Below are 17,577 nucleotides of genomic sequence, written 5' to 3' on the forward strand. Positions count from 1 at the left end.
ATACACCTGGATCAGTATTTTAATCCAAACCTTAATTTAAATGAAATTTCTGAAAAATTAAATATTCTTTTTGATTTCCTTATTGAGTTTTTTAAAAATATACATATCCCGGTCAATAGGACGGTGTTTCATATTACGCGTAATAGCTTTACTAGTTGCTTTTTACAACCACGCCCTCCGGAGCTCCAGCAAGTTGCTCCTCCCACTTTTCCCTATTTCCCCCCTTCGGTCCCGACCAACCTTGGACACTTGATTACTATCACAACACTGCTCGCTAGGCTTCATTGTGCTTTGCATGGACAGCAATCTTTTGAGGTGAGTCACGTAAAAACTTTTACGTTATAAGACATACGTTAATTTTATATATTTTATATATTTCCTAATATTTCAGGTCCGCATTGAACTGGGAACGTTGTACTTGTTAACATCTTAAAGGACCGTTCTACGATAGCTGCATTGAAGCGACTCTGAAGATTTTATTTAAGTATTTTAATACGATTCTACGTCACGTTTTAAGAAGTGTGATAAATAATGAGTGGTGGAAAGACCGAAGAAAGTGGAGAGGAACCATATTTGCCCCTACCCGGCTACAGCTGGATAAAGGGAAATGATGATGATGATGATGATGATGATGATAAATTAAGCTAATGTTTCTTGAAGACTATTTTATTTTTAAGTTGTTGTTCTTTTAAATCCACGTTATTTTATTAGTGAGCAAACTGGTTTGCATATGTTTTTATTTAAGATTTATGACTCGCAAGTCTCGGACTTGTAGAATATATTGACTTTGAGACAGAATAATCGTAACACAGTTTTAGGTTGTTAATATGGTTTTAAATTGTGTTCAGTTTGACGTAGATAAACTTATGTGATTGCAAATTTTTCCAAGAACCTATATCAGCTGATGATGATGCAAATGGGCATGACATCATCTCCCGCCTGTGACTGTGGTGCATTTAAGCAGACCATCAACCATATTGTCACCGAATGCATTGGAAGGGCATTGCTGGATCCAACCAGGACTTTGTGGTGGCTTCTTCTGAGGCCATACAATGGCTAGAGAACTTAGATCTAACTCTTTGAACCCTTTTGCTTTCAATGTTATGTGTTTATCTTGTAATTATATATATAATATTTTGTGCTGTATATTTAATCTTTGTATTGTTTTGTGTACGTTACCATATGCTAATAATAATAATAATAATAATAATAATAATAATAATAATAATAATAATAATAATAATAATAATAATAATACCTCAAATATGTACTGTGTATAGGTATAACCTCAAAATCCATATAATCGAAAGCGGTAGAAAATTCCATAATGTTCTTATGTTAGACTTATTGTACTATAATTTGGTATATATGAAGGGTTCTGGAAACTTACTGTAAGGTTTTATTATCCAGATACAAGTAGAGACATTACGAATGTTGTAGATATTTCCATGTACATTTTTAAATACTGAAGGAAAGTTCGAGTATCCATTTGACTAGCTGGTCAATCGATGTTTCGAGTGTGTTTCATTAGAGTGTTGTAAGAACTCTTCCAGAAGTCGATCATTCTAGATGGTTGATCGAATCGTATATATATCGAGCTGTCAGTCAGTGAAGTTAGTTCTAAGTTCGCAGTTCTTAGTTCTTGGGACTGAGCCAAGTGATGGACTGGGAGTGAATGTTGGGTTCCGAGGTGGAGTCAGAGTATTGGACTCGAGTGAGTGAGGCGGGTAATTCAAGAGAGTGCGCGAGTCCGTGTTGTTGATATCTGTACTTGTCAGGGTACTCCGCTATTGAGTGTTGTATACAGTGTCGTTTGCGACTGTGCATAATAGTGTGTTGTGATGTACAGTGTAAATAAAGTAATTTATGTAAGGAAGTGAACGTGTTCTCGTGTGATATTTATTTATGTCAAATAAAATCGCAATATAGAACGTTAATACTGCCACTGGTTCATTTAGATTTCTTTGTACAAATTTTAATAATTTACTTTTGTCTTTACTTCCCGGTACAAAGGTGTATACTGTTGAGCGGAAGACACACAGCGAAGGGATTTATTCAACAGATTATGAATATTCTGACTTTAACGTAATACAGACTTGGTTAAATCTTAAAAAAAAGTTAATACATATGCTTCGCAACTCTGGATTCAGAACACTTATGGGAAATGATGCCTGTTTTCCTTCAAGTTAGTGTGCGAGAATGTTATTGTTGTGGCTGGCGAGGGAGCAGGCAGCTGCATTCTGTGAGGTGCACCCGCGGCCTTCGAATTGATACACGGGGAAATGCAACCCCCTCCGAAACCTGATTGAGGATAGTCAGGAGCTGGGTTCGCGTCTCTGTATTGTATTAAATGATTCTAAAACAACAGTACCATGAAAAGGCCAGGGTTTATTAAGGAACAAACAAACAAGAAAGTGACCCTCATGAATCAAAATGTTTTCTACTCACATAAAGAAATGATTAGGCTTTCTTCAGCAACATTACCGTCCCCTCTGCTCAGTATCAATCAGTGTCGTCAAATCTTGATCTCTTTATAAGTTTAAAACTTCATTTTCCCGTATTGAACTGAGATTCACAATTAAAATATCAAGGAAGGTTCAACCTTTTCAATACAAAACGTGTTGCATAAGATGTTCACAACATAATATTTATTAAATAGTTAGAACACGTTCCTCCACAGCATCATCAAAGGTTTCTCCATCCTTGTCGCCCATATTCAAGTCACAAATAAACTTCAAACTAATTCCTCCAACACTTAAGTAGACAAACATAATAAATTGGTTACCATGGCTAGCTTAAATAAACTAAAATAGAGAGTCAGTGCCAGCAGCGCATGAATTAATAGGGCAAATGATAGGGAAAAGTCCTGCATTAATAAACAAAATCATAAGAGCAAGCCACACATGCATACATACAGATCTCATAATATCCAACCCATGACTGAGGAAACTTGATGGATGATCATGCCCAAGCGATAAAGGAATCTAGTAAATCACATGCACTTGGCCCATACTGGAATACCAACAGGCAGGCGAGTATAATACTGGTACCGGTAATAAAAAACCGTCTATCTAATTTTGCTGATATGCCACAAAACCACACATCTTTGCTGCTCAAAATATATTCCAACCACCAGAACATGGGTCTTATGTGGACATGAATTTCGCACAGCAATCAAAATAGTGAAGGTTTTAGGAATCATATCAGGCATAGTAGTCGACAGTGCAAACAGAACGATTATCTCAGATCACACATACATATTGTGCCATTTCACTGTTCTCCAAAAGGTACAACCGGAACAAAAATGGAGTCCTAATGATCAAAACGACGATTTTTTTAAAACGTCTGACACTATTACAAACTGAAGTAGTAATATTTTCGTCAAGCGCTCAGAGAAAGAACGGAACATGGAAGGCGGTGATAAAAAGAATGACGTATGAAGATTGTTACGAGTTATTATTTTAGAAAAATTTTAACATTCACTCAACTTGCTTATAAGAAGAATGTCACAGTCAACTACCAGAAGGAGAAAATATCATCACATAGGAATTCTATTCCCAAGACCGAAAGAAACATTTGTTCACGGCTGTTCTCTACAGTATTAGCGGTATAAATTATTTCACTCCGTGAAAATAAATTGCTCTGGAAAATATAAACGATTCCACCTTGATACAACACACTACACTCCTTAGACGACGTATTAGCCGATATCACCAATTTAGAACGGCTGAAGGATTGTATAATCGGCAAGAACATTGAGAAAAGGAAATATATGTAAAGAAGCAATCTTCACATTTTGAGTGGAATAATTACCTTTGCCTATCCCAGACTGTTAAAATGTTTTTGATATCAACTCTTCCAAGAATGACGTTTATTTATCATACAGCAAATAGTAACAGAAAATAGCCATAAGATGATGACATTGACTGAAACGATGTATTATTCTGTTCCAATTGCTCAAGCTACTACCATGATGCAGTAAGAAGATGAAGGCGAGACTGCCCAGATGAAAGCAGTGCAGGATGACGTTGCCGGCCCATGATGACCAGTAACCAGATGAGACGGTCCCGAATGTTCCCAAACGCCTAAGGGAAATGCAAGGAGCTATGTCCGCATGTCCAGCACTCGGACATGAGACGACTATGGGAGTTGCAGAGCAAAGATAAGTTCACTTTAAGTCCAATGTACAAGTAAGAATTTATTCATTCTCTTTTTATTAAAGTGCTATTCTAGTTAGTGTCAGTCAGTGCGATAATTATATACGAGTAGATGGTTACCAAAGTTAGTATATATAAGTAATAATAATAATAATGTAAATGTTTCCACCTTTTCAATACAATATATTCACAAAATTACAAAATTATACGGTACTAGTTTCGACCCATCCAGGGGTCATCATCAGCCGTATTGGAGCAAAGATCATTTGTGGTGAAATCCTAAGACAATATTATTTTAAAGAATAACAAGTGAAATGAGATGAGTTAGGTTGAAGGATGTTAGGTATTCATCAAGCCTAGACGTCAAATCCACATGTAGGGTACAGTCATCCAGTGATAAGAAAGCCTTCGTTCGTAACGCTGTCAGCGTAATGTGAGAGGAGGTTAATTCTTAATTTATTGGGGAATTTCATACGACGTTGAGATAGAAGTTATGTTACCGAATGATCGTAGATGTAGGAAGTGCTTACTATATATCAGGATGTGGTAATAACATTTGGAATTATGAAAGGATTAAAACTATGACAGAGTAGATAAGTTCACGAACCATGATGACGGTAAGAAATACGTCGAGTTAGAATGTGATAATGCATATACTGTGAAGTGAAATGTGATATTTATTTGAAATGTGAAATGAGGGTTATTTAATGTGAGTAATGATATGAGATATGGTAATCAATGTTGGTGATAGTTATTATTCTCCGTGGATATGGTCATGGTTGTGTTGTTATGGAAATAATGTTCCAAGTTACATATTTCTGAAGTATTTAGTGAATTTATTCTGTCTTCAGTCTACTATTTATCCATGAGTAAGCGATTAGTAGGATAAAATGCGATCTAAATGCCGTCCGTATGTTGACATTTATATTAAAAATCACCAAATGATTCATAATGAGGAGGATGAAATTAAATTAGCTGACATCCGTGTATATCTTCTAATTATAAGATTTTCTCACATGTTAGGCAGACTTTGAAGTTTATTCTAAGGCAGTACCCAATATCACTGGTGACTTAACTGCACAAATAAAAATCATTAATTTGATGTAGAGGCTTTCGACAAAGTAGACCACATAATTATCGTATATTTTGATGGAATTATGATTACATACATTTGCTAATACAGTGTCATAGCATGGATACACACTTGAATTTATGAATCATCTCAAGTTAAGATAATAATTTGCCTAATTTTCTAGATGTAATGTTTGATCATGATCTTTTTAAGAGTATACATTGGCTTAAACGGGGGTTATCGATGCTGATGCAAGACGAAGCGTCAAGAAACATGTGCATAACTTGAAAATACGATATCTGTCAAAGATTATGAATGATATGAGGATATTTTCCCAGGTTAATTTGGTTGTGTATCTAGACACAAAGAATGTGGATCAAGAGAAGTTAACGCATGTCCATAAATTAATGTAAATGAGATGAGAGAAACAGAACATACATACATACATACATTATCATTATAGACTGTTATGCCTTTCAGCGTTCAGTCTGCAAGCCTCTGAGAATTTACTAAAAGTCGCCACAATCCTCGATTTGCAACTAGTGTTGTGGCCTCATTTAGTTCTATACCTCATATCTTTAAATCGTTAGAAACCGAGTCTAACCATCGTCGTCTTGGTCTCCCTCTACTTCTCTTACCCTCCATAACAGAGTCCATTATTCTCGTAGGTAACCTATCCTCCTCCATTCGCCTCACATGACCCCACCACCGAAGCCGGTTTATGCGTACAGCTTCATCCATCGAGTTCATTCCTAAATAAGCCTTTATCTCCTCATTCCGAGTATCCTCCTGCCATTGTTCCCACCTGTTTGTACCAACAATCATTCTTGCTACTTTCACGTCTGTTACTTCTAACTTATGAATAAGATATCCTAAGTCCACCCAGCTTTCGCTCCCGTAAAGCAAAGTTGGTCTGAAAACAGACCGGTGTAAAGATAGTTTCGTCTGGGAGCTGACTTCCTTCTTACAGAATACTGCTGATCGCAACTGCGAACTCACTGCATTAGCTTTACTACAACTTGATTCAATCTCACTTACTATATTACCATCCTGGGAAAACACACAACCTAAATACTTGAACTTATCGACCTGTTCTAGCTTTGTATCACCTATCTGACATTCAGTTTTGTTAAATTTTTTACCTACTGACATCAATTTAGTCTTCGAGATGCTAATTTTCATACCATACTCATTGCACCTATTTTCAAGTTCCAAGATATTAGACTGCAGGCTTTCGGCACAGTCTGCCATTAAGACCAAGTCGTCAGCATAGGCCAAACTGCTTACTACATTTCCACCTAACTGAATCCCTCCCTCCCATTTTATACCTTTCAGCAGATGATCCATGTAAACTACAAACAGCAAAGGTGAAAGATTACAGCCTTGTCTAACCCCTGTAAGTACCCTGAACCAAGAACTCATTCTACCATCAATTCTCACTGAAGCCCAATTGAAACATAAATGCTTTTGATTGATTTTAATAATCTACCTTTAATTCCATAGTCCCCCAGTATGGCGAACATCTTTTCCCTCGGTACCCTGTCATATGCTTTCTCTAGATCTACGAAACATAAACACAACTGCCTATTCCTCTCATAGCATTTTTCAATTACCTGGCACATACTGAAAATCTGATCCTGACAGCCTCTCTGTGGTCCGAAACCACACTGGTTTTCATCCAACTTCCTCTCAATGACTGATCGCACCCTCCCTTCTAAGATGCCAGTGAATACTTTGCCTGGTATACTAATCAATGAGATACATCGATAGTTGTTGCAATCCTTCCTGTTCCCTTGCTTATAGATAGGTGCAATTACTGCTTTTGTCCAATCTGAAGGTACCTTACCAACACTCCATGCTAATTTTACTACTCTATGAAGGCATTTCATCCCTGCCTTCCCACTATACTTCACCATTTCAGGTCTAATTTCATCCATTCCTGCTGCTTTATGACAATGGAGTTTATTTACCATCCTTTCCACTTCCTCAAGCATAATTTCACCAACATCATTTTCCTCCTCCCCATGAGCTTCGCTGTTCACAACACCACCAGGATGATTTCCTTTTACATTGAGAAGATGTTCAAAATAATCCCTCCACCTCTCCAGTGATTCCCTGGGATCTATTATGAATTCACCTGAATTACTCAAAACACTGTTCATTTCCTTTTTCCCTCCCTTCCTAAGATTCTTTATTACTGTCCAGAAAGGTTTCCCTGCTGCTTGACCTAGTCTTTCCATGTTATTACCAAAATCTTCCCATGACTTCTTTTTGGATTCAACAACTATTTGTTTCGCTCTGTTTCTTTCATCTACATACAAATCCCTGTCTGTCTCGGCCCTTGTTTGGAGTCATTTCTGATAAGCCTTCTTTATATGTTTACAGGCTGCTCTCACTTCATCATTCCACCAAGATGTTCGCCTTTTCCCATATTTACACACGGTTGTTCCTAGGCATTCCCTTGCTGTTTCTATTACAGCATCCCTGTATGCCACCCATTCACTTTCTATACCCTGAACCTGCTTACTGTCTACTGTTTGAAACTTCTCACTAATCATATCCATGTACTTCTGTCTAATTTCCTCGTCCTGGAGATTTTCTACCCTTATTCGTTTGCAGGCAGATTTCACTTTCTCTACCCTAGGCCTAGAGATACTTAGTTCACTACAGATCAGATAGTGGTCTGTATCATCAAAAAATCCTCGAAAAACTTGTACATTCCTAACAGATTTCCTGAATTCGAAATCGGTTAAGATATAGTCTATTATGGATCTGGTACCCCTAGCCTCCCATGTGTAGCGGTGAATAGCCTTATGCTTGAAGAATGTATTCGTAACAGCTAAACCCATACTAGCACAGAAGTCCAGCAAACGCTTCCCATTCCCATTAGCTTCCATATCTTCCCCACATTTACCAATCACCCTTTCGTATCCTTCAGTTCTATTCCCAACTCTCTCATTGAAATCGCCCATTAGCACTATTCTATCCTTGCTGTTGACCCTGACCACGATGTCACTCAATGCTTCATAAAACTTGTCAACTTCATCCTCATCTGCACCCTCACATGGTGAATACACGGACACAATTCTTGTCCTAATTCCTCCAACTGACAAATCTACCCACATCATTCGCTCATTTATGTGCCTAACAGAAACAATGTTGCGTGCAATGGTATTCCTGATAAAGAGCCCTACCCCAGACTCTGCCCTTCCCTTTCTAACACCCGTCAAGTAGACTTTATAATCTCCTATCTCTTCCTCATTATCTCCCCTTACCCAAATATCACTTACTCCTAGCACATCCAGATGCATCCTCTTTGCTGACTCAGCCAGTTGTACCTTGTTTCTTCCATAAGCCCCATTAATATTGATAGTTCCCCATCGAATTTCATTTCGTTCACCAAGTTGTTTCCAAGGAGTCCCTCGCCTGTCAAATGGGAGTGGGACTCCATTACTCCCATAGGTCCGAGGCTTGCTTAAAGTGTTCTGAGCTCGGTAAATTCATGAAGCAGGATGCTGCCCTACTTGCACATAGTCCAAGTGAGGATCTCTCCTCTAACGGGTTATGGACCACCGGTGAATTGTATAGTCCTAGCCGCCTGAGCACAAGGAGGGCCACAACTCAGAATATGTCCGAGATGCCCACTCCCATTCCATAGCAACTGGTATCCCGACTCTCAGGACCACTTACTAGGCCACTCAGCCGTTGCCCATGGTTGACGAACTAGGACGTGACTACAGTCACCCACAAACATGAACCATGAGAAACAGAACATTTGAATTTAATTTTTTTTTGAGATTTCAGTTAGGAAAGATGTGATTCCAATTTTTTAAAATTGATTTATGACTAAATATGAAACTGCGTCCTACATTTTTCTACGACAATCCTCAATCTACAATACTGTACATAATATGTTGTGATGTAAATTTTCATTTTCTTTCATTAGATGCATCTAATATTCTAATTATCTAATATTTTAATTATCTGATACCTTTATTTAACTTATTTCTTTTCTTTTCAACTAGATATTTTCCAGACAAATAATTCTTCAATTAAGATCCTTTAAGGTCATGATTATTTGTTTTTTGAGCATCCTAATAGGATATTTCATTTTTTTCCAGCGCCTGGGGAAGATGTTGTTGAGGTGTTGGCGAACTGTAATGAGGAAGTGGGGTGGTGCTCCATAATGCAGAAAGCACATAACCTGTCTTATTGCCAATGGCACATTCTCAAGCAATCCAGGCAGAGTATTCTGCAGGAAGTCCAGGTACATTGCTGCGTTAAGACGTTGTAGAATAATAACTAGTCCAAGTACCTGGTCACCAAGAATCCCTGCTCAAACATTGACGCTGAACCGATGTTGGTGAGACGCTTCAACAATTCCCTGGGGATTTTCTATAGCCCACAGATGAAGATTATGCATATTGACGATGACATTTCTGGTAAATGTTGCTTCATCAGTAAAGAGGACTAACGACAGAAATCCCATAACTGTGATGGCGTGGTTCAAAAACCATTGACAAAATCCTTCCCGTAGAGGGAAATCAACTGCTGATAATCGTTGCACTCGTTGCAGGTGATATTGCAGGATACACATAATCGTAGTCTGGCTTACACCATGTTGGCGGGCCACTTGTACTAGGGTTTGTCTCAGTGTCCTGTAGAACCTGTTCCTCCAGATCTGGTGTACGCACAGTCTACCGCCTCCCTGTCTGAAAGGACCCATGATCACACAAACGCCCAGAAAGGGCTTGAAACGTTGTGTGATGTGGTTGGTGTCTGGGAGGGTGTGGCCGTGCTGCCTCTCGACCGTTTCCATTGGCTTGGCCCTGCACAGACACCATCTCGGCTTGTTCTCGGCGTGAATAGCGGACCATTCTGCTTCCGACAGTACGCTGCCTCAGTCACACTATCTGCAACAGAAGAAACACACTGCGAGTAGTCAGCGCCATTGACCATCGGAACGATTTATTTCCGGACACATCTTCATAGGATGTATTTTCCTCCATTTCCAGTCAGGAATAAGTTGCTGCGGTTTGTCAGTTTTATTAAAGTTCATCCCGCATATCCTACTCCTTGCCAGTATTAGTATTTCGAGTTAGTGACATTTCTAGACATTTGTTACAGGTGAACTATGTAATGCGAGTGGAATATATTTTTTTTGAAGACCTTGTTTGAAAAATACGATAGGATGTTTTATTTTTATTGACCTAACCTGCACTGTATAATGTTGTAACATAGGCATTTGTAAATAGTAGAATTCTGTCTATAGTTCCTGGAAAGATCCAGAAAGTTACATAACTTTTGTACAGGGTGTGTTACTTTGTTGGTATGTGTCCTAGAAAGTGTGTTCTGTCTATTCTGGAAAAATACGATATTCGCGATCATGCGTATTCTAGAATGTTAGTCAAAGTTTGCGATCGAAAGTAAGGTTGTGATTGGTCAGTCTAGGTGGCGATAGGCAACACGTGCACGCTGATTGGCTGCCTCCAAGGCCAGTAATTCCTATATATAGTGAGCGAGGCAGTGTTCAAATTAATTCTGTATCCTGAATTCTGTTGGTCTCGGTTTATCTGACTGCGAGCAGTCTATCTGGTTGAACTCCCCCGGCTTCCGAGATGGCACTCTCCTCGGGTAAGCACTCTTGAATTCCGTTCCTGCTAAAATTTCTGTAATGTTCCGATTTGCTTTTCATACAAGAGTCTGCCTTGACCTCGCCTAGATTCACCAAATTAGTTACTTATGACGCCTTAGTTTTTCAGCTGGACTTACCTGTTCGTTTCCGAGGCATTCCCATTTCTTGTTTCACTAATATACGTAGATTGTAGTTTAATATTATTTCCCTTGGGGTTTGCCTCTGGTAGATCTGTATCACTTGAGGTACGCTAGATTTTGGAGAAACTGTTCCACTTCACTGTATATTGCATTGTACAAGTGCATTGGTAAATAGATGTATAGTTGATTTGAGATTTGAATTTACACTGCTACGAAACAAGCTATGCATATCACTGAACTTATAGCTCGCAACTCGGAATTGTATGTGAAATGTATTTGTAAAATTACTTGGTAAATAATATTCTTCGAATCTAAGGATCACGGCCATTCATTTCGGAATCCGCTATCTAAGCCATGTCCATGCCTTTGGTAGGTTCCCAGCCCTTTCCATCTTCTGGGTTTGTTGTTCACTAGTTGGCCCTACTGATGTTTACATACATGTTTTGTTGGAGATCCGCGTAATGCCAACTACTGTTCCGAGTGTGTAGTGTTTTCTTATATTGTGTATTGTACTCTTACCTTACCTTTCACTGTGTTTGGGCCTTGTTTTGTGTTACCCCTGTAGTCTGAGGTAGCAGCATTCATGCCATTGTATGTGTTTAAATATTTTTCATTTGAATAAATCAGAACCAATTATGACATATTATCTCGAGCGAGTGACCATATTTAATTCAGCCACGGCCCATTATCATTTGTTAAGAAATAATTGTCAGTGGTAGATGAACATCAACGATCTTCAGTGCGTTTGTTTACCTCGGGCTGCGACACAACTTTATTTATACTTTGTATTTCTTTTTATGTGTAAATTTTGTACGTACATTTTTCTCTTGTAGTATTTATTTGTTTTTCACCAGTGTTGCCCTGTATATATTGAAGACATTGAGAAAGTATTTAGATTGGTTGCTAGGTTCAATTAACCCGACTATTTATTTCAGAGAAACAAGATTGAAAATTATTTTCAAGTCAACTGATTTTTCTGCCGTTTGTAATATAAATTAAATGTAAGCAAAAGATCAATCAGTGTAAAGCGTAATGAACTACTCCAGAACTGTGTTTGAGACCGACACTTGAATTCTGACCCCACTTCGCTTTACTTGAAATGTTTGATGCGAGTTCACAAATCCTGCAGTCATTTCTCCAAAATGATAGTCATCAAGATGGCAATTTTTAAATGAATGTTGGTATTAACATTTAATTTATGCACCAAGAATCTTCATTTTTCGACTAACCTCATTGAACTGAACCATCTCATATGAAGTGATTGTCTCATTGTTCGCCAGTTTCATACAAACAGATAGAGTATGTATACTTTAGGATCATGTTCTTCCATTTGAATGTATTATTCTATCAATATTAATAAGAAAATACTGTATTTACTTGTGTATTAGACCCCCTTACTCATTAGACTCCCTTCACCTTTTGAGACGAAGAAAATAAAAACATCTCTCATACAAGACCCCCCCTCCCAACATAATTTGTCAGAGAAGAATCTTTAAAGTGGGTACAACTCTTATTGTAGCTGTGGTCACATGACACAAATTTGTGAATAGTTTCATCTGTACGACCCACGTAATGAAAAGATGCGTCAAAGTCATGTGGTAGTCTGTGTTTTGTAGTTAATAATGTCCGCCAGCGTAATGGTCAGCACAATTACCTGCCATTCACAGGAGTCTGAGCTCGATTCCCGGTACCATACTGCCAGAGATTTACGCATGGAAGGAATGTTGGTACGTGGTAAAAATGGTGCATGTAACTCCCCTCCACTGGGGGCGTGTCTAAAAAAAGAGCTGCACCACCTCGGAATGAGGAAACGAGTTTAGTTTGCGGTGAGATCATTAACAAACATCTCGTAACTCGGCATCTCTTGGAGAGAAGTAAGTTTAAACCAAGATAAAAACTATCCAGTCATAACGATTGTTTTACGCGTCAACAACTTCCTATTCATGCCAAATGAAACATACGAGGTATGTGATAATAAAAAAAATAGGGACATCTAACGTACAAAATTAAACAATATGATAATAAATGCATCACCGCCACACTTGTAGATATCCATAAATGCGACAAACTTTCCTGTTATTTACTCTTGTTCTTTCTGTCGTAGAACATTTGGGTGGGTGGTAGCATACCTAACCTAAACAGTGCAGTCTCTCTTATCTCATTTACAGCTGTTTAGGTAAATTCTGATGTAAAGGTAAAGAACAAGTGTGAAATGTACTTTAAAATAAGCGTCTGTCTTTCAACAACCGCAGTTATCAAAAGAATGCTTCCAGTCACTGTGTATTAAATTTGCAAGTACAACTCATATCATACAGTGGTTATCAGCCGGTGGTCTAGAGGACGGTTTTATTCGGCTTCTGCTACACGTACACCAACTGATTCACACTGATTGGACTCTAGAGTCAGGAAGAAAACTATTTTTAAAAGTTTCAAACAGACAAGATGGCAAGGAAGTAGGTGGCGCACTGTGTAGTACCCCTACTGACAGAGACAAATGACTGGCCTCTTTCCTTTTCACTATGGGCTCAACATGAAGTGAGCTTTTATGACCGCGTGCTCTTCTTGACATCAGCCTCATCATTAATGAGATGTGATATGAGTTACTAAACCTGACTATATTTGCTTTATATGTAGGCCCTAAAGTCGTGATCTCCATTTATTGCCTTCTTGCACTTAGAAATACTGGCTTCCAGTGGAAATAGCCAGTATACCTCAAATACATTCATAAGTTTGTTCGACAATAGTGCAGAATTTTTATAGCTCTTGATACCCTAGAAGTCATCTGTCACTGCACAAAATTTGAGATCATTGCATATTGGGCCGCCCTTTATTTTTTGGTTGTAAAAGTGGTGAAAAGGAGGGTCTAATATGTGAGTAAATACGATATTTTATTTCTGATATTTAGTTTCTTCATTTACTTCTGTATGTCTGGTATCTTCTCTGATGATAAACCCAGTACTACCCTGCTACCCCTTCCAGACATTCAACAAGGGCAGTTTTTCCTGATTGACATTTGAGTCCTTACTGATCCTGTCATTTTTCTGATTTCATGTATAGGAACATGATGAAAGTGCAGTAACTGTGAAGACTGAACCAAGTCTAGAAGAGATTACTTTGTGTATGCCGAAGTTTGAAGATGATTTCACTACACCGGATGCACTTGAGGAAAATTTGAACGAACAAGTAAGATTTTGTTATACCCATCATATCATGTAACACTTTGCTGAAATTTTAGAGGTGTTCTGTTGAAACATAGACCGTTCACTCTCCTGTCCCAATGCTGAATAAAATGATGAGTTGAACCGCTTTCCATAGCATCAGGAACAGCTCAATAATTAGCAGACCCAAGACGTGATTGTGATCCTTTAGACCCCATGGAAAACAGTGCCAACTGCCCATTGCTACAGTGGCAGCGTTTTGGAGCACAAGATGTGACTGTCACATGGGGTGTTCATGATCCTTTAGACCCCATGGAAAACAGTGCCAACTGCCCATTACTACAGTGGCAGCGTTTTGGAGCACAAGTGCACTTCATGACAGCTTTGCCAGTCAAAGCAAGAAATCAATAATGCCACACAGTAATTTGTTTAGAAGTAACCGTTAACTCCCCAATTTTGTGATAAAAAACTAAACCCTCTGCAGTAATTAGTTGTAGATTCTTTTAAGCTCGTGCCTTACTCTGAGAGACGCTTCCATCCCCGCACATATAGGATTTAGAGATGCATATTTACGGTTACCGAGCCACCAAGTTTCATCCTGTTAGTGTCACACTCTGACCAACAGATGACATGAACTACCCGAACTTCATTTTTATATCGATAACTGTAACTCGCTTCTTGAACATGAGAATTAAAATGCATCCCACCATGTCATTTGGAAGATGTTTTTCACGATTGGCTTCAGAATAGTGATGTTGAGTGTTGCAGTGGAAGTGTCCAAAGTGAAAATAATTTATCTTCAATTGATGTTCTTGATTCAAGTCCCGAGGAGCCAGCTATCTTGATGTGCACCTGACGAGGTAGACACGTTGCGAAGAAATCTACTGATGTCGCATGTAAGCCAGTTTGTGAAAATGATTCCATGGTGAAGAGAAGGTTAACAGAACTGTAAGTGGTCAATGAATTTCGAACCCCACAGTTCTGGGATCATGTAACCAAAAAGACTAATGCTTATGTCTGTAAATATCTTTTATCTTTGCTAAATTCCCCTCGTACTCGTAATATTTCCTCTGGCCTTCAGGTTCGATGTACTGGCCACTACCCATATAAAATCAGAGTAAATTAGTGCCATCCAAGTAACGTGGGAAGCACCTCGAATGCGAGTTTGCTTTTGCATGTGAATACCTACTTTTTAGTGTTTCATACAGCACAGAGCTCGTCCAAACTATAAACACATGTTGGAATGCCAAGGAAGATGTTCGTGTGTAAGAGCACAAGAGGGCTCTGTGTGGTATTCAACGTTCAACAGGTGATGTCGCCTCGATGGAGCAGTTTTCTTGAGGTGATGCAATTTTCTATGGGAAATGAACCCCCTGTCTTCGGGGCTGTGATGGTAGAAACGTCTCTCACTCTGCAGTTAGTGTCCACTCCTGCAAAGAAAAGAGAGAGGGAAGAGCCACAAAGACTCCTTATGCCTCGCAAAACTTGACGGAGTGACAAGAACCGACCGAGGGAGGAGCTCAGTGTCAGAGTCACCAAGTGCGTTCCACTTATCCGAGGACATACCCACCTGCCTCATAGCTGAACTGGTTCGTCTCCGTACACTGCCTGCACTCCACCATCCTCATCATGAGCAGAATCGACTTTGTGGTGTATGCAGTGTATTAACAACATGATTTGCACCGACAGCAGAAGTCATAAAGACAAAGAATGTTACAAGTGTTTTAATTTCCACCTACTCAATACAACGAGAGATATAGTAATTAAGAATGAAATCTTATCTTATTAATTACAAGGACATGTTTTGCGCATTATAAGGGCATCTTCAGCCTTAATCTCAAACCTGTGAGGTGAATAAGCAGGATCCTGATTGCTGTTACAAATCGTAAAATGTGGATACCAATAGAGGTGCTTGTCTAAGTAAACTTATAAGAATGTCCTTGGTTAAAACCGTGTATCACAAGTTCTACAAGATTATACTCCCTGGAGCGCTGAATGGAACCTGGTTCAGTACGCCCAGCACCTGTTGAGGGTGCAGCAATAAACAGCTCCATCTTTATAATGAAGTACAAATGTGTTTCCTTGATCACTGCTAGTCGAGGACAAGAAAACAGTCTTTTGTAAGTACATTGTAGAAGCGAGGAAGGGTTGTTTTTCTTCAACTAACCTTTCCTTAACTGATTTACATCACAAGCTCTAATCAACATCAAAATACCTTCAACTTTCACTCCTTCAAGCTAGATAAATACTACTACAGACAGTCGAATACCCTTCCTCGCTTCTATAATGTACTTAAAGAAATGGGAATCTGGTCACTAAAACAGAGAAGGTGCTCAAAGCTAGGGAGGATTACTATAGGAAGGTATTTAACTATGACTGTTCGGATAATAACAACGCAAGGGCTGAAGAAACAGGTGATATACCGTAAACTGGGGTTACTTTGTGACAGTTTTGACGATTTCTTCAATATAATTGGAAAAATATCATTATGTGTAATGGTTTTTTCTATATTGTCGTATGTTTCCATCCTTTGTTCATGTTTTGCAACAAGTTTTATATGTGTATTTGCAGTTAATATTTCCGTGCCAGGTGAGCGTATTTTGTGACACCATCTGTTTGCCACGTTTGGTGCGTATGTCACAAAGTTACCCCCATTAAGTTGTTACTTAACACTTCGGCTGAATATTCACAACAGAACACAAACCCTCAGATATAATGACTTGAAATATTTGCATCATTCAAAACAAACTGTTTACTTTGCACTGAGTTCTGGAATGTCATAGATTTCAAGCTTTCCCCTTTGTATTTCATCCGTGATATCCGGCCACTCCATAGCACCTTGCTTGTATACTTTCATTACAATTCCTGGATAGTGCTTGCCTTCGAATATTTTTATTACAGTTACACGCGTTCCAACAATCCTATCATCGGATTTGAAGATACGATTTTCACGAATTGGAAGTTCTTTAGAGTCAGAATTACATTCTTCTTCATGCAATGAATTGTCTTCTGACTCAGTACGGATGTCATCATTCTCGTTTTTACTTGAATCATCTTTTTGAATGTCCTTAATGTTCTTTGAACGACAGTTCCCATTGGTGCCACTACAGTGTCAAAATCTGAAGCTATCCGTCCTCTTCCAGGTGGCACATCTCCCCTTTCTGCAACCATTATTTGTTACCTTACTTTTGATATTCAGTTGTTCAATGAAACTTATTTACAGCATCACCTTCTACATCAATTGTCCTCTTGTACATGTGCTTCAGTACTTCTTCCTGGCTTAGACGGCAAATTCCACATTTCCTCCATCAAAAACGTAGATATTTGGACCATTTACAACTAATTCTCAATTAGGTCTTAACAAGAGATGGACATTCCTACTTCGGTATAGTGGAACATCTTTTTCCGACTCCAG

General features: G+C 38.7%; 1 protein-coding gene across 4 annotated transcripts in view; it reads left to right on the plus strand.

Moving 5' to 3' along the window:
- The window catches only part of LOC136876021 (gastrula zinc finger protein XlCGF57.1), a 101,784-nt gene that overhangs the window by 62,039 nt on the left and 22,168 nt on the right, over positions 1-17,577 (plus strand). For 2 of the 4 annotated variants that reach the window (XM_068228174.1, XM_068228175.1), the window contains exons 4-5: positions 9,351-9,496; positions 14,062-14,187. In XM_068228174.1, the coding sequence (XP_068084275.1) occupies positions 9,416-9,496; positions 14,062-14,187 (207 nt within the window). In that variant the 5' untranslated portion in view covers positions 9,351-9,415. The remainder of the gene's footprint in view (positions 1-9,350; positions 9,497-14,061; positions 14,188-17,577) is intronic. The other 2 variants (XM_068228176.1, XM_068228177.1) reach the window with 1 other exon arrangement.

This window comes from Anabrus simplex, chromosome 6 (assembly GCF_040414725.1).
Source record: "Anabrus simplex isolate iqAnaSimp1 chromosome 6, ASM4041472v1, whole genome shotgun sequence".
In the NCBI taxonomy this organism is placed as follows: Eukaryota; Metazoa; Arthropoda; class Insecta; order Orthoptera; family Tettigoniidae; genus Anabrus; species Anabrus simplex.